This window comes from Cryptotermes secundus, unplaced genomic scaffold (assembly GCF_002891405.2).
Source record: "Cryptotermes secundus unplaced genomic scaffold, Csec_1.0 scaffold1437, whole genome shotgun sequence".
NCBI lineage: Eukaryota > Metazoa > Arthropoda > Insecta > Blattodea > Kalotermitidae > Cryptotermes > Cryptotermes secundus.
In genome coordinates, this window is record NW_019731298.1 from 107,523 (window position 1) to 126,468 (window position 18,946).

Sequence of the window (18,946 nt, forward strand, 5' to 3'; positions counted from 1 at the left end):
GCAGACCTATGTGGCACTTATACGCAGCAGACATTTTTTGTGTTCACAATTGAGGTTCTCAACTCAGTGAAGATTCATATTGCAGTCTTTCTAGTTATGATATCTTGTAGTGGTGGTAGGTATCAGTGTTTTGGCGGAAAACAGTGTCTCCATCTTCAGGACAGAAGAAAGGCAGGCTGGAAAAGTGGCTGGTATACAGAAGCAAAAGGGTTCAACTTCACTAGCATACCCTTTCTCAGCAATATATTCAGTTGCATTAGCAAGCATAACATGAGGTCTGTGGGGCTCCCATCAAAGAAAATATAAAATTTCCTTCCATTTGTGAAGGAAGACCTGGCCTTAAAGATACTGCATGTGTACAGCATCTTCTGAGTGAGGGGCGGTTTACACGGAATAGACCATGGCACTACGCCATGAATGCGGGAATGGATGTATAGATCCATATTTTCTTGACCTTGGCACGAGTTGGAGGTGAGTGGTCAGCTTCATGCTCCTGCCGCTTTATCCCTGGGGAAACAACCCCTAGTATTCATTGGATAGGAGGCTGGGTGGGTCCCAGAGCCGCTGGGTTTCGGATTTGGACGATCACTCTTTACACTAGCAAATACAATTATTCACACTTATAACATCCTTGGACATTTCTTCTTCAATGTTATAACACTAGCACCGCTAAGCTCAGTGAACTGCCTTCTGCTCTGCTCGGAGTTCAGCTGTCCTTAGCTCTCGTCGGATACGAACTTACTGGTCTCAAAAGTAAAAGTCAAAGTCACATTGCGACTAATGGTCAGTCAGTCAGTAAGTCTTGGTGTCGAGCCCCATTATTAATTATTACCGTTTGACAGTTACGATCTTGTTTCTGTGGGGCACTCTCTCTGATGAGAGGACGGATCTGTCTCTTGTATATGCTGCTGGCCCTTGCCAGTGCAGTGTTTCTCGGATCCAATTCCCTTGGTACTCACAACCATATTTTACTGTCTCAGATTTGAGACTTCCTTTTCATGTCTTGCCGAAGTTGAACTGTTATATCCTGCACTCGGGCCGAATAGGGAACAACTTGTCGAAGGGTTTGTTTCCCCCTCTGCTATGCAACGAATCTCTTGTTGCCGTGGGAATACATCGGGGCAACGATTTCCTAGGCGCTGCTGCCTAGGAATTGCTAGTTGTTGACCAGTGACGGACATATTATCGTCCGGCCTTCCTGGCAGCTGCTGGTGGGGGGGTTCTCCTTTGCACAACATGTCACAATATATATATATATATATTGTAATGTGGATGGACACAGCGTTGCTAGGTAACCGACCACGAAACACCTCATGACTGAATACATGCAAGGCAACAGTGAGAGTGCGGCGTTTTCTACGGAGTCCGTGCTGTGACCCTTGCTATGCAGTCAAATCTGAGACAGTAAAATATGGTCACAAGTCCCAAGGGATTCGGACCCGAGAAAGACTGCGCTGGCAAGGGCCAGCAGCATATACAAAAGACAGATCCGCCCTCTTGTCAGAGAGGGCGCCCCACAAAAACAAGACTGTAACTGTCAAACAGTAATAAATATCTGGGGCTCGACACAAAGACTTATTGACTGACTGACCGTCAGTCACAATGTGACTTTGACTTTGGTCGAGTGTATTCATAAGAGACACGCATTTTCTTGTCAGAGAGGATGTTACATAAGGACTATTACCGCAAGAGTTCAGTTGGGGAAAAAAATCTCTGGTCGTGGGCCTCAAGGTGCCTGACGCCAAGATGAACTGACTGGCGGTAAACCGCCAGTTGTAAAGTAACTCTGACTCTGAACAGATGTCAGGATTGGATAGTTCTACCCGTGTGGAGGTGACCGTGAGAGTCATAAGAGGCAACGAAAAGGGAAGTCTCACCTCCACTGTGACCCTGCGGGTCGTAAGAGGCGATGAAAAGGGAAAATTTGAAAAACTTATCAAATTTGAGACAGTAAAATATGGTCGCAAGTCCCAAGGGACTTGGAACTGAGAAAGACTGTTCTGGCAAGGGCCAGCAGCATATACAAAAAACAGACCCGTCCTCTTGTCAGAGAGCACGCCCCACAAAAACAAGACTGTAACTGTCAAATAATAAATATCTTACTGACTGACTGATTGTCAGTTGCAATGTGACTTTAACTTTGAACAGATGCCAGTATTTAGTCAGTATTTAGGAGTATCTGGGAGTATTTGAGTGTGTTTAAGTAACAGCAACGGGAAGTTCGTAGAAGACCTGTGAAGATTTAAAGGGCAATTGAATGAATTATGTGCAATATTTGGAGTGATCTGAAGTGACAGTTTCTGTGTGGAGATCCATTCCTAGGAGACGACTAGTGGAAGACAGAGAATCTTAGTGCGTGTGCAACAGTGAACTGGAAAGTGTGTAAAACAGTGATGGCACTGTTTTGCATGTACTTGAGTGTAATTAAGAGAGAGAGTGTAACCAAGCTGTTAATGAATCCAATCATCTGAACCAGAACCCGTCATTTAATCACGCATATCCCCCTACATGAGACATGTCAAAAGTTGGCGGCTCAGATACTATTGGATTCTTTGGCAGTGGTTACAATCTTACACACCACAATTTAAGACGAATTATTGAATTTACCATTGCAACAAGTATTATACTACCACATGATGGAGGTGGAACGAATGATGGAATGCCTGCTGGCAAGAATGGGCGCCAATCTGGCGAAGCTGGACACTGATATTACAAAACTGCAGGAAAACACAGATGCCGATAAAAAAGCCCACTGAGAAGCTCTAACACAAATGATGAATGAAATGAAAGAAGAAATCAAAGCTGCAGTTCATTCCACAAGGGCATGGTGAAAAGAGACGATGGCCTGCCAAAAAATGATGGAGGTATGTATGGAGTGCAAGGAGCCAGCCCCAGAGAAAATGGGATCCGAAGTGGAACACTGTCAAATCCCCCAGGAAGATGCCATAGGGCAACCATTTGAAGGATGGAAGAAGCGGCAGGGCAATGTCGAAAGCCAAAAAAACTGACCCAAGGAGAGTGTGGATCCCGGAGGAAGTGGGCTGCCGCCTGCAAGAAAGTGTCCCGCCTTGCAAGAGGAACATCTTCAGAAAAATTCTGACCCTCGAAAATTGTGGACCACAGCTGGAAAGTTACCTGCTGTGCAGGACACGGGTGTAAGGAGCAAAAGAGGGACGATGTCACACTGAGAAGCCCAAAAGGAGGGACATTCTACAGGAAACGTTGGAATGGCCCAGAATGCAACAATGGCATAAGGGACCGAGGCTTGAAACAGCTGCTATGAGGCAGCAAGTAATTAAAGAATTCAGGCACAAGATGGCAGCTATGTCCGAAGATCGAGATGGGTGCAGATGAGCTCATCAGGAAGGCTTTCGGACAGCAGTTTGGGAAGCGAGCAGCCAGGTCGTCTGTTGGGTTACGAAGAATGATGAATTGAACATTGTGGAAGGGTCGGGCCTTCCGAAGCAGAAAAAAGAATCAGCATTAGTGTAAGAAGAGCTGGATATGGGGGAGCAACGGCCACTCCAGGAGTTATGGCCCCCCTAGTAAGAGAGTCAGAGAGAGAGAGAGAGAGGAAGAAAAATTTTGGATCATGGCGATACATCTGGATGTCCTAGCACCTTAGCAGTGAACCTGTAGGGAAGAGCTGGCCTTAGGGAGGGAATGGATGTAGTGGTTGGAGAACGGACAACAGGAAGGAAAAAACACCTAGCCAGAGAAAAAGACGTTGCAAACGTGGCCCTTGGAAGAAAAGGAGCACTTATAATACCTTCAGACGTTTCCTCTACAATGGCTCTGCTCTTGCGCCGCTAATCTCAGTGAAATGTCTTGGCTCTTCTTTTATCCCTTGTCAGATCTGAACTGACTTTTGCTCTTGTCGAAGCTGGACTGTCTTTTGCTACATGTCACTGTTTAGCTGTCTTCATTCTTGTTGCTGAAGCTGTCTCCCTCGCCGCATCACTGTGCTGTCAGGGTCTCTTGTGCTGTTCTGAAGCGCCTGCAAAACTTCTCACATATAAATCTTCGAATCCACTCGAAGCAGCCGCTGGTGGACAAGTCTCGGGAGTATTTTGTGCCGTCTTCCGTGTTGTCTGGGTATTCCTTCAGATAATCTTTATCACTATCCAAGTCGTTTTTCTCACATCCATCTTTGGACCCACCCGAAGCAGCTGCTGATGGACGAGTCTTGGGAGTGTTTTGTGCCCTCTCGGGTGTAGTCTCAAAGTTCGTCATAAGAAGAACCACTATCACCTTCCGTTTCATCTGGAAAAGAACCACGAATGCTCTCCGTACCATGCTCTATATTCAAGTCAGAAAGACGTATTTTAACAGCACTTTTCCGTGGTTCCTTCCCGTTATTATTTAGACACGTCCTTCTGTTGCGATAGGTTGAAATAACAATTGAATGCTGGTAATGTATTTTAACAATGAAGGTTCTCAAAGTTCTGTGGTTATGTCGTTACTGTTCGGCGAATAGATAGCCGGTTTCTGGCACATGATATAAATCCGCGACCTTTTAATATGAAGCAAAATGCTAGTCGTTCAGTAAGAGTCGCTCTTGAAGACCTTCTCACGTTTGTCTGCGTTTTTGTTTGAGAAGAGATGTTGGAAGGGCCCAGAATGCAAAACGGGAATAAAGGACCCAACCACGAATGGTATCGAAGGGTGGAGCCCAGGAGAACGAGCAGCGTTTACTATGGAGTCCATGCCGCAACTGTTGCTATGCAATCGGTCGGTAAGCATGTTCCAACAATATAGGCTGTTTTTTGTGTGGTCAGTGCAGAAGCTGTATAACGACAGTTACAAACAGAACAGATGTCAGTATTGAGGAGTATTTGAGAGTGTTTGAGTGTTTAAGTGACAGAGAAAGAGTTCTCGGTGGAAGACAGCCATGGACAGTTCATGAGAAGATTAACATGTAGTAATTGTGAATTGTGTAAATCAGCAAGAGTGTCATAAGTAACTGTAGTTACAACCTGTAAGTGGTTAATAAACCCATTTACCAATCCGAACAGCATCGTTAGTTGCCCAGACACGTTACAGTATATATGCATGTTCTCTAAATCTTCAAAGTTTGACTTTATAAATTTAAGTTTCTGAGCCAGTGAAGAGATAGGGACATACCCCTAAATTTTCAGAGTATGCCAAATGTATATAATCTCCCTATATTATTACATAAGTTATATATATATTAGCTGTGCCCGGCCATGCTTTGCTGTGGCTCAGTCTGGTTAAATGGGAAAAAAAGAAAAGAGAAAGGTCACATATCTAATATGTTTAATTTCACAATGCTTGTGGGTATACAATATTTTTTGTTGTTCCATTGTCTGTGCAGATATAGAGATTGTCTGGTTTGCTGACTCTAGAACACGCAACATATAATTGTCCATGTGAGAAGCAATCCGTGCCTAGATCTAAACCGCACAGTTCTAAAGATTGGCCCTGAGCTTTGTTGATGGTGATTGCAAATGCCAATCGAATTGGCAATTGTAATCTCTTAAATCGAAATGGAACATTGGTTGGAATCATAGGAATGCGAGGAATGAGGACATCTTCACCTTTGAAAGGTCCTGTCAAGATTGTCGCTTCTACGACATTGCTCAATAATTTTTTTACTGCAAGCCGCATACCGTTATGACACAGCCCAATTCCAAGGCAATGTCACACGAAAAATTAAATCAAAATGAAAATAAATCAAAACTGTTTATATTTGGCGTTGGCTATCCCAAGACTAACTCCTTCGGCGCTTACCTCCAGGCTCTCTTCCGTATCCCTTGGCATCTGCCCCGAGACTGACTGCTTCTTGTCTAAGGTGGGCTATTTATACCTTGGCGGATGCTGTGATTTCGCTCGGAATCTCTTGTGATACTTGTGACCCCGTGATACTCGAGACACTCGTGATACTGAACAGTCGCCGGAGCTAAACTCTCTTATACATATAGCCAGCGCTCGGACGGGATAGGGAATACCTTATCGAAGAGTTAGTTTCATCCGTTGCTTAGGAAATGCTAGCAACGGCAAACTGTTATTGCGTTTCCATGGAAGTATACGCTAACTGTTCTAGCGTTACAATTGAAACGACTGCTGGATTCGGAACATGTGGCAGGTTTTTACCTGTCACGGGTGTGATATCTACATAATAGGCACACAGAAACACGCGGGTGTTCGAATGCAACATTGTGTCAAAATTTCGAAGCGATCAGTGAAGAAGTTTCGGAGATCTTAGGTAAGACTCAAACAAACATTTACATTTTTATTTATATAATATTGTAACATGTAAATGAGAGAGAGATTTAGTTCCATATAATTTAATCAGTTAAATAAGGATATTTTGACTTGCAAAATAAAATACTCTGCCAGTGGCTTAATTTTCAGCATTTTCATCCAGCACTTTCTATCCTGTATGATACTGAAAGGTTAAAATGCACCCTTAACCAACAATCCAGGTCTCATAGTACATGAACAATATGTATTTACTGATACATTATTTGGTATGCCATGTAAAAAAGTGTTTCTGATTAATTAAACAATAACCAATCAATTTTTCTTAATCATCCAAGAACAACAATTCAAAATCCCCAGTAGTATGAGACTGGCAGCCAGATTTTAGCTGGGGGGGGGGGTAACAATATTAGGGCTTAAAAAGTAATGCAATGCTCGCCCAGCTGAAGAGCATGCACATTCCACTGCAATAGCACAAGATACGACCAATAACAATAAATGATAAAATGGTTCATAAAATTATTTATCAGCTCACAGCCCTGACACTTACTAGTGTTCTCTTAATTTCCAGAACATGTGTGTCCATGTAGCATATGAACTATGACTTTTCACACTATTGTTGTTTAAACAAAATGTAATGAGTAAGATGTGATGAAAGTATTTGAAATACACAAAGATGAATGTGGCAAGTGTAACTCTTGAGGAGATTAAAGGCACAAATGTGTTGATGCAATATATAGTGCACGGTTCTGCACCAATGCTGACCTGAGCCAGTTGAAATAAAACACGACTCAAGCTACCATACAGCTTTATATGTACATAAAAAAAATTGTATATTTACTTGGTAATGTCATGTACACACACACACACACACACACTGGTCTCTCCATTCAATCATCCATGCTATCACACAAATAAAGGGCTTAAATACATTAACAACCAGCTAAGAACTATCATCATCAAGTGCATCTTCAGCATCAAGATCTAGTTCTTCTAAATCTTGGAAAAGAGATTCATCAACTTTAATAGAATCTCCACCTATTAAAAAAAAAATCTCATTAGTATGTAAACATGAATTATTAAAATATTATCTAAAGGTTCATGACTATGGTATATTAATATAATTATTGGCTTTCTGGACATTATCCAGGAGTTCAGTCTCTGAAATTTTGTTTTAAATAAAAAATGAGACTGGATGTCAAAAAAAGTCAATAAATAGTTACTATAGGGTTCTGACAATGATGTATAACACACAGAGATATTGGGTTTTCGGACTTTATCCATCGTCCTGGTTTTTCTTAGTTATCTTAAAAACCAGGACAATGGATAAAGTCTGAAAACCCAATATCTCTGTAAGTCAATAAATGTATGAATTGTTAAAGTCAATCAATAGAGGGTGGGGGTGTTTGAGACGGAAGCTCACAATATTCAGACCTAATAAGAGGCCAAAAAAACTGCATATGAGGAACTTATTAATTTGTACTCCTCAAGAAATATTATTGCGGTGAGATAGCAGGGCATGTAGCATATATAGGAGTTGATGAGAAATTCATATAAAATGTTAGTCCCTAAGAAGTAACTACAATGCAGACCTAGGTGTAGATGAGAGGATAATGTTATGGATTTTAAAGAAATATGAGTGTGACTTATGGAATTGTATTCAACTGGCTTGGGACAAGAATTCAATGACAGGCTTCTTTTGAACATAGTAATGGGTTCCATAAAAGAAGAGGATTCTTGATCAGCAGACCAACTACAGATTCTCCTGACAAGCTCTACTCCATGTAGTTAATCAAGTAGAATCTCACTACGAAGTACTTTTCAGATTGAAGTGCATTACTAATTCCTGTTAATATTTCATAGAATTTTGCACCACTTTAATATTATGTGTAAAGTTTGGTGACAGTTAAGAAAAGTGTTAACAAGAAGATAAGATGGCAGATATATGACACAATGACACAATGGGTGGGGGCAGGGTTGAATACCTCCAGCGTAGCCCTATGAGTAGTAGGAAGTCTCGAATCTGAGACAGTAAAATATGGTTGTGAACCCCATGGGACTTGGACCTAAGAACGACTACACTGGTGAGGGCCAGCAGCAATTGTAAACGACGGACCAATCATCTCATCAGAGAGAAAGCACCCCACATCAAGAAACCTGCAACTGTCTGACAGTAATAAAAATCTGGTCGTAAGCCCCAGATGGGTGCTGATAGCTGAGGTCAGGGACAATTTGGGAGCCCAAAGGAAGTGTAATGTCCAACACTGGAAGCTGCTATAAAGCAACTGCTAGAGATGACAGAGAAGACTTTATGTGTGCTGTAGCTACAGTGAACTTTGAAATGTGTAACTCAATGAGACTGTTATAGTTAACTGTAGTTATGATCTGTAAGAGCTCAGTAAATCCAATTACCAATCCAAACCCAGTCTCTAGTCACACTCAATCATGTGACTATACTTACCAACAGACTAAGTCAGAACTTACTGTTTGCACTCTCACTTCAGTAAAATTAACTGCCATTCTGATAAACAGTAGAACTCCTTGGAAGGGGAGTCAGCCTGTTGCAAGGCCACTATCAACATAAACATAGACTAAACACAGACAGCATCCATGCCTTGAGTGGGATTCAAACCCACGATCCTAGTGTTCAAGCGAGTGAAGACAGTGCATGCCTTAGACCATGCGCCCGCTGTGATCAGAATATGCTTTATAGAGGTATCAAAATGAATAAGAACTGCATTGTTAGTATTTAATTCTGATATAAGACAAACTCCGGGGTCTTAGTCCGCAAGTGAACTATACTGACTGACTGAGTGACTGCTGCTTGTCGGCGAAGTTAGTGCCAACTTTTGCGGATAGAGGGTGCCACGTGTTCAATGCAATTGATCCCCACAGCCGTTAATTTCGTTTTTCTAGACTGGAGCTTCTATTTCCTTGAAATAGCTCCTCAATTATCCTCTTGAGGCTGAGTGAACCCTGTTCCAGACCCACTTTTTCTCAGAAAATCTGGTAGCGCCGGGAATCGAGCCTGGGACCTCTGGATCTGTAGCCAGGAACTCTGACCACTAAACCACAGAGGCGGTCATTTTAATTCTGATATAATAACCCAAACTCTTTGGTGTTCCCATCGTCTTATGGTATGTATTAAACCACATTTCAGGTGGGCCCCACTCAACTTACTCATGCTCAATTGTAGATATGACAAATTAATGTAGTAAATAAATGTACAAGGGACACAAAATTTGAATGTCCAACAAAATACTGATCAACTGATTTATGTTCTGAAATTAAAATATTTTCTCTATAAAATGTGCATGAAGAGAAGTTAGTAAAATGCTATATTATTAATAACATCCAAATAATGCTACAGGTTCAACTGAAATTTTTGCTTCTACAGACTGCAGTGTTTCATCTCTTGCACTACAGGAAACAACACATTCACACTGATAGCATTTAATTATGGATCTTATATTAAAGTTACAATAGAGAGCAGTGGAGACTGGTTGTAGGGTTCTAGCGCCGAGTGGTAGGTAGGTATATTAAAAGTATATTATGTAAATTCTAACTCTTGTAAGCCCAAAAGAGCATGCAATTAAGTATAAAAATTTACCATCTTCAAGAAACTTGAGATCAGATTCATTAAGGGTTTTATCCGTCAGGAATAACTCTCTTCCTGTTAACTTTCTTGTTTCCTTATCTCTTTCTTGCATTTTCTTTGCTCCAAATTCTATATCAAACTTCGCCTTCCACGCTAGAAATGATTCGACTGTAACTCTTGTTCCTTCGAATCTTTTCTGTGAATAACAAAAGAAAACACTTTAAAATTGCCATGTCTGCACAACATTTAACAGTTACCATCTGCTATGCATGCCCCTATGCATCAGTACAATGCCAGGAAGAAATATGCAGTGAGAAGATATTGAATGTCTAAGCTATGGCAAAGCATGAACAGTGAAAAGTAAAAGTAATCTCTCTATGAGTGTACTTCCTTTGTGACCATGAATGTCACCTGAAAAACTACATGGCATTCATGGTTGTTTGTTCATCAAATGTCATGTGTACTGAACAGCTTATTTAAATGAATTTAATCATTTCATATTTGTATGAAGACCATTTTTTCAATGTAAAAGGTAAAGGTAAAGTTGTCCCTGTGCTTAACTAATTAAGCACTATGCCATGAAAGCATATGGGACAGTGGATGTAGAGATCCACGTTCTCTTGACCTTGGCACTAGTTGGAAGTGGGCCGTCAGCTTCACGACCCGGCCACTTTACCCCCAGAGAAAGAGTCCTCGGTACCCATTGGATAGGAGGTTGGGTGGACCCAGAGCCAGTCTGGACAACGTGAAGAAGAGAAATTTCTTGACCCTACTGGCACTCAAACTCAGACCCTTCGGTCATCCAGCCCATAGTCAGTTGCAACACTGACTACACTATCATGGCTCCCCATCATTTCAATGTAAATTACAAAACTGAATGCCAAAAATAGAGAATCTATGATTGGTGCATCTGTTGGTTCAGTATAATATAGTTTAGTATAGTGTACCATATGTCCAAAAAGTATCTGACTTTATTTTTTTCCGCTGTAAGTAATGGCCAAAGGGGTGGGGACACTGAGCGTAGTGGTAGAAGGGACTTCCATGCGCATGCGTGATTTTTTGCTGACTCGCAACACTGCCAGATGCATCTGTGGCTGCCAGATAGCGAAGTGGTGTAACACGTGTTCGTCACATTCTCGTTTCGCTCAAGATGACAGAATACTTGGAGCAGCGATACTGCAATAAGTTTTGTCAGAAACTTGGGGATACCCAAGCAGAAACAATTCGCAAAATTCAACAGGCTTTCGGCAATGATGCAATGGGGGTCACGCAAATTAAAGAGTGGTTCAACCGCTTTAAACATGGCCATATGTCGGCAGACAGTGAGCAGCGTTCCAGGAGACTGTCAACGAGCTGAAATGCTGATGTCATTGAAAAAGCGTGGACACTGATCATGGAGGACCATCGTTTGGCCATCTGTGAAGTTGCTGATGAGGTTGGGATCAGCAGAGGTTCCGCAAACACAATTTAACTGAGGATTTGGGCATGCGAAGAGTGGTGGCAAAATTTGTGCCCAAGCTGCTTTTGCCGGAGCAGCAACAACTCCGCGTTGAGGTCGCGCAGGACATGCTGGAGTGCGCCAACAGGGATCTTAAGTTCCTGAAGACTGTGATCACTAGTGATGATTCGTGGGTGTACAGATATGACCCGGAAACAAAGGTCCAGCCGTCACAATGAAGCATCCAACATCCCTAAGGCCCAAAAGAGCACGACAGGTTTGGAGCGATGTGAAGGTGATACTGACTGTTTTTTTTTTATTACTGGGGTGTTGTGCATCATGAGCACGCACCACTAGGCCAGACTGTCAATAAGGAGTACTACCGAGAAGTCCTCCGCCATCTTCATGATGCAGTTCGGCGCAAGAGACCAGAGCTGTGGGACGCACGCAACTGGGAGCTGCATCATGACAACGCCCCAGCTCATTCATCACACCTGATCCAGGGTTTCCCGGCCAAGCACGGCATTCTGCAGGTTCGCCAGGCTCCCTACTCTCCTGACATGGCTCCTTGTGATTTCTGGCTGTTCCCAAGATTGAAGACACTGCTAAAAGGCTGCAGTTTTGACAGCCACGAGGACATGATACAGAACGCGACGGCGCAGCTGCACACCATTCCAAAAGAAGCCTTCCAGAAATGCTTCCAGCGATGGAAGGACCACTGGGCTAAGTGTGTGGAGTCACAAGGGGCCTACTTTGAAGGGGATTAGGAATTGTAACCACCCAGATACAGAACTTTTTTCCCCGGCCCAAGGTCGGATACTTTTTGGACAAAGTAGTATAGTTTACTGTTAGATTGAGTCCCACTGCTGACATGGTATTCTTCTCACACAGACCCACCACAAGAGGAGATAATTCATGACAACTTTTCCACTGTAATTTAAATTACTATATTTTATAGAAAAACCTCAAAGTGAAGACTCTCTGCATCTAAGTATGCTCAATATTGTGCGAATGTTTACAGACACACGCCAAAACTATTGTATGGAAAGAGAAATTTCACACCTAATTTTCCATGACGTTCTTTCAGAGTGCAAATTGTTCACATACGTTTTTCCTTTCAAATGTACCTCACAAATAAGACAAGGATTTAAATTAAGTGGTCACAGAGGCCATGATCTTTGACTTATGATTCACCTGCCTAAAATTCAATCTAATGCATTGTGTACACTGTGTGCCATTGCATTATCTTGCATAACATGCCTATTCAATTTTTCTTCATTAGTCAATCGACCGAAGAAGTGTCAAAGAATCAATCTCACATAATATTTGGAATTTACTGTTTTGAAAAAAAAAAACGGGCACTTCATGAGCACTACACAGATTATCTGTGCTCCAATATCTATTATACTGGCTGTTTACATAATCATGTAAAATGAACTGCACCTTATCAGAATAACATGTAATTACTAAGTTGACAAGTCCACTGAATACCAACTCCTCCATTCATCTACAGTACCCAGTTCTTGCACTGAAATCTGGAGGCAACAGGCCATGTACAAATTGGGTATTATAAGGCTGTAACTGTAGAAACTTTGCACCAACAAGAACTGTACCTCTTGACAGGCCACAAGAGCCAAAAAATGTAATTACTTCTTCATGCTTGCTCCTGATTGAGGGCAGATGTCATAAAGCTTTTTTTCAGTCATTATATGTCTTATTTGAGATTTTCTTTTTTGTCCAGTACTAATCCCATACAAAGAGCCAGGATAGCGTAGTCAGTACAGCAACTGGCCATGGGCTGGACGACCAAGGAGGTGGAGTTTGAGTCCTGGTGGGGGCAAGAATTTTCACTTCTCCATGTTATCCAGACCAGCTCTGGGGTCCACCCAACCTCCTATCCAATAGGTACCGAGGGCTCTTTTCCCAGGGGTAAAGCAACAGGGGCGTGAAGCTGACCACTCACCTCCAGCCAGTGCCAAGGTCAAGAAAATATGGATCTATACATCCACTCCCCCATATGCCTTCATGGCATAGTGCTTAATTAGTTAAGCACAGGCACAACTTCACCTTTACTGATCCCATAAAACACAGATTTTGTTAAAACACTGTAAATTCTAAATCACTGCTTTACACAGTACTTTAGTGTCAGGATACTTCCTAAGAAACTTTCTACAGCATTTCCTCTATGAAGAACACTGTACAAAGGCATCATATATGAATAATATTTGTTCAAAAATATGTTCTGTTTTTGACATTATGTGAAATGTATCTGTACATATATCAATGACTGCTAACCATACTAAACATGAGCACTAGTGAGATAAGCCAGCAAACCTCAGGTAATGGAATGATAGTTCAGCAGCCAGCTGCAGACAGAAGTGGACACATAAATTCCTGGTAAATAATTATGGATAATTTGGATTCCCTGAAGCGCACAATTTAAAGATGCAATTTGAGTAATGAAATCTTAAATTTCAAATAAACAAACCATTTCTGCTTCCTCTGCTTCTCTCTCCTTCAGTATTGCATACTCCTCTCTTCTTTTACGTGTTTCATCCCACTTTGTGTTAAGCCATTCTTGTGCTGAAGACACTAATGTAAAAATCATGACTGTTCCTAAGTTTTCTTCAGCCTGAAAATATAACGGAAGTATTCATGTACTGGTACATTATGATAAGCAAATTATTTTACACTAAATGAGATGTCATTTTGTTTATCTGTCTAAATCATCAAGCCCATGATCATGATAAGACTGCTATTTATAAAAACTGATCACCCATTACCATACATCACAAAAGTAAATAATTCCAACATGATGACCTTATTAAATGTACTGTCAAACATGTGTGAGATGATTATGTTCTATTCTGAGCAACAAATACATACATAAACTTTTACTAAAAAGCTAACAAAATCTCATCATCTGAAATTCGATACATATTAACTTTGGAAAACAGTGTCTTTCAGTATTTTTAATGTCACAAAAACCCAACTTTCATTAGTGCCTTGATTTCTTATTTTATTTTATTTTTTTATTGCTGTGATGAAGTTTTGAGAGAACTTTCTGTTTCTACTGGTTTGGTGTCATTTATCTTCAACTAGCACAGCATTTAGGCTAGCGCTGTTCCTCTCTCTGAATAAGTGAACTCTACATCATTTTCCACTGCCTTAAGATTACTACACCGTGTTGTAATACTTTACTGCATAAAATATGGGAAATTCTAATTTTTTTTAACAAACTTTCATTCTCAAAAACTTACTACCTTCCACACCCCTTCTAATACATTATTCACTAACTACTCTACCCTTTGATGCCACATTGTGGAGGCATCGTTAAGTATACCACAAAAATACAATGTGCAGCATCAGATAAATTCATTATCATTTTTAAAGACACGAGAGTATTTATTTCCTCACGTTCCATTAAGCACGAGAATTAGAGAAAATTTTTAAAGACGTTAACTGAACAAAAATATACCAATATTCAAATCCTACTTGTTGAATTATATGATCCTTCAGAAATGCTTCATCCTCCTCTTCAAAATTTTCCAACTCACATATCTCCACCTCTGGTACCTCCTCTGGATATTTTGCCGTGTAACTAAACTTCAACTTGCAAGTCAGTCCATTTTGCGTGTCGGGTTCATATTCTTCTGATTTTATGGGAATTATAAACTTATGATGCGGAGTACTGCCTAGAACTAAAATTAAGAAACATGCAGCATACCACATTTGCTCTATTTGTAACTGCGATTCTCTACAGATGAGCTTTACAATACTTACTTTTCATTTCTCCACAATATATTGACTCTAAAGCTTCGATTTCGTTGTTCTGTTCGTCCTTATAATCCATTCTATCCTATTATGCCTTATCCTTAATGTAAAATAATGTCTCTTAAATATCGAAAATAAATTACTCCAAAATATCAATCACACGCACACTTACACAGTTAAGCACCGAGTACAGCTGGACGAGCTGGACCATCCTACAGAACTGCCAACACGTACTCCAAGCCTAGATTACTTTATGAATATAAATATGCATACAGAAATTTTGAAGCCGAAATATAATGTCCACATATTTCATCTTCCATTATCACTTCTTCCTATAATTACTTTCAGCTGCTCTCAACGTTTTTCTACTAATTCAATTTCCTGCATTTCATACTGCTAAAGTTGTGATTCTGACTGCTATTCAAAGACCATATTCTGAAGATATTAAGGTCTGAACTTTTCGGAAGCTGTTACTAAATAAAAAGTTCGTTTGGCTTGGGCGCCGGAAAATCTACTTATGAACATATGCCGTGTAAACCTGTTCTTATAAAAATACTTTTAATTTGGGGTATTATTTGGTATAGTTCTTTTTTCTTAATTTTTAAATACAAGAGAGGCACGTACCTGGCTTGCACCACGTCTCCAGATACCTATCTGCCCCCAAACCCCTTTCGGTTACACTGCACAATATAATTTCAGTTTTGGTGTAGTTTTAATGTCAGGTTTCTTGCCATGGGAAAGAGCAACGCTTATGGCTACCAGAGCCTTTGGCACAACAGCATCAATGACAGAGATGACAACAATGGTTCTAAAAGATAAATTTCTGTGCATAAACATTATACTTTCATGAACACGGGGCAGGCGATAAGAACAACACGAGAATGTAATATTAGTTTTTAAACCTTCTATTCAGTAAAACACAACAGTTGTTACAACACCGACCGAGCGACCGCCGCTTGTCGGCGAAGTTAGTGCCAACTTTAGCGGAGAGAGGGTGTCGCGTGATCAGGGCAACGCATCCCCACGGCCGTTAGTTTCGTTTTTCTAGACCGGAGCGGCTACTTTTCCATTCAAGTAGCTTCTCAGTTATTCTCGTGAGGTTGATTGGACCCCGTTCCAGAATCACTACTTTACAGAAAATCTGGTAGCGCCTGTAATCGAACCCGGGACCTCTGGAAGTGTAGCCAGGAACTCTAACCACTAGACCATAGAGGCGGTCAGTATAGTTCGCTTGCGGACTAAAACCACGGAATCTGTTTGTTTTGTTTAGTTGTTACAACACCAACCAGCAGTTTTGGTCAACCAAATTTTTCAGTTGACACCTCAGTAAACAATTTGCAAAATAAGCAGATTACTTCAACAAAGTAACGTTAGAAAAATTACTTTTAATGCTTTCCCTGATCTTGTTTACGACTAGCATCAACTTCCTGCTATTAGGAGTTTCTTGATCTACAAGAAATATTAAATCCTTAAAAACTTCAAGAAAATAATAGGCATGAAATTTTTGCTGTTCTCATGCAGAAGCCTTGACATCTAGAAACATATTTTCATGTTGTGGGGCATGGTTAGCAGATGGTTGTCACACAGACAATGGAAAAGTGGGCCATGGATTATCAGCTACCACAACAGATCTATGTGGAAAGCATGCAGCATCAGCTGTGGGAACCAGTCAAACAATAAATCGAACATCTGTACCACAAAGTCATTGGGCAAAGTTCAGACAGGCTCACGGTGTTTTCATCAATGCAGAAAGCCAGAAATGGGTCAACAATATATAGACTAAGTTAAATATGTTGCAGACAACTTATTAAGAGTATATGGATTTTCTAGAAATTACCTCTGCTTATCTGCAGGGAGTAGTGAGCAAGAGAGCAATCACCTGCCTCACAAAGAAAAGCAGAAGACAGCATTTTAAAATAAGGGTGATACCAAATTCACTGCAACCCCAAAATGCATTAATAAAAATGTTTTTACATGATTTTATGCACAACCAGACCTGTCTATTAACAGTGCAGTCAAGCTTTACAAACAAAATATATGACACAAATACATATTGTGTGAGAAAGCAGATTCATTTACTGTAATCATTTCAGATTTTCTTAATTATAATTTTGTAGTTTGTGCAACAATATTTTTGGCACAATATTTAACAACAGTGCCCCAAGGTTTTGTGTGTTCTTGTAACTTCAGAAGAGAATATCCTTTTAGACTTCCTGCATTTTTTGTGTATTTAGATTTTGTGTGAAACTTAGAAAGTAACTACTGAATTTTGGGCACACCTGAACCTAACACATTGCATAATGTTGATTCAAAATAATCAGCAAATGTTCAGCAGTGTTTCAATAAATTATTCTGTTTCTTAAATATTGTAGTTAATTCTAGTATTTATTACTTTAGTAACAATGAAGCACATACTACAATGCAAAATTTCAATCACTAACTTAAAAAAGCCGAAAATTTCATGTACAAGAATAGGTATATTTATTTTTTTTATTGGTAGAGGGGTGGGACTAAGTCCCTTGTACTGCAGCCACTTCTGGCCTATTGTACCAGCCCAGATGATAGGGAAGGGTGATTGTGGAGCAATTGGTGGAATGAAGATTGGAAGGAGAAACTGAAGTACTCGGAGAAAACCTGCCCCAGCGCCTTTGTCCACCATAAATTCCACTCGACGAGACCCGAGATCGAACCTGGGCCGCAGCGGTGGTAAGCCAGCAACTAACTGCTTGAGCTATGGCGTGGCCTCAAAATGAATCGGTTTTCAAGGACCCAGCCAAACCTCCCTCCATATTTATGTCCCCTGGAGAGTGGGTGTCCAAGTATTTGCCCCCAGAATTTAGGCCTCCTGTTGGTACGCAGGTCTTTATTCAGTATATTCAGACTGGCCCACCTATCCAGATGGGCTCCCTCCTGCTTCACCGGAGGGCTGTGCTCTCTAGGGGTTACAGGTTCCCCCGAGAGTATATTTATAGATACAACTACACAGTCTGAATTTTGAGGCTCACAACAGTGGTGACTGTCCATGTTGTCTTCTGGCATCTGCAGTCTTCTAAGTGCATACCAATGGTTCAGAGGAACTTGCTCCCTCCATCCTCAGGGTTGAAGAGTGTAGCGTGAGGATTCAGCCGGTTATACAGTGTCCCAGGATGAAAGGTCAATATTCTGGGAGGATATAGTATCGGTTATTCTAAGTAAAAAAGTGTATACACTTAGTCGTCGATTTATGACCGACTTCCATTCTGACAGGTCATAAGTTGATCTGGTCATATGTCGGCCACATATTTATTAAAAGTATTTTGTAACCTTTCTAATCTTTTTATCATCTTTGTAATTTATTTTCAAAAACTTTTACATTTTAATCATTTTTTATTTTTCATTTTTTTGTGGTCGTTAAGTGCGGCCGGTCGTAAGTCGACGACCAAGTGTACTTACATGTGTCCTATTCTGAACGATTTCCAAGCTAAAGCTATTTTACTTTATAGTTCCAAAAGTGCTGATAAGAAAGAAATATTATGTCCTGTTTCTATTACTAGTATTTGTTGTTCAAGTGACAAAGTTGGCACAGTTTACATAGTATAATACCTTCCTGAAAATTCCACAAACATCAATGCACTTTGCAACTCCTGTGAGGATATAGTGTGCTGCTCGTCTGTACACTTACCTACTGCAAATAGCATCAGTTCAGAACATATTGGCCTTTAGTGTACTTGTATATGGTTCAAATGGACTCAACTAAAGCAATTCTGTTTTGGCTCAGGTAGTAGTTGCTGATCCATGCTTCTACTACTACGAGATCAATGGTTCCAACTTCCTGCATTCCTCACAACTCTCAAGATTAGGGTTTTGCACTGTGCCTTTCTCGGATCTTGTCCAGGGTCTTCTCGACACCCAAGTAACCTCCTGAGAGTATACCA

The 18,946-nt window shown here is 40.7% G+C and overlaps 1 protein-coding gene across 1 annotated transcript; it reads right to left on the reverse strand.

Annotated features, from left to right (window-relative positions):
• Positions 1-6,280: 6,280 nt before the first annotated feature.
• Positions 6,281-15,261, reverse strand: LOC111867010 (RWD domain-containing protein 1). Its single transcript, XM_023856465.2, has 5 exons — positions 15,042-15,261; positions 14,754-14,959; positions 13,747-13,890; positions 9,833-10,016; positions 6,281-7,260 (listed from the first exon to the last, which is right to left on the reverse strand). Exons 1-5 carry the CDS (start codon positions 15,109-15,111, stop codon positions 7,166-7,168), a joined length of 699 nt encoding a protein of 232 aa, XP_023712233.1. The 5' UTR covers positions 15,112-15,261; the 3' UTR covers positions 6,281-7,165.
• Between the last annotated feature and the right edge of the window lie 3,685 nt (positions 15,262-18,946).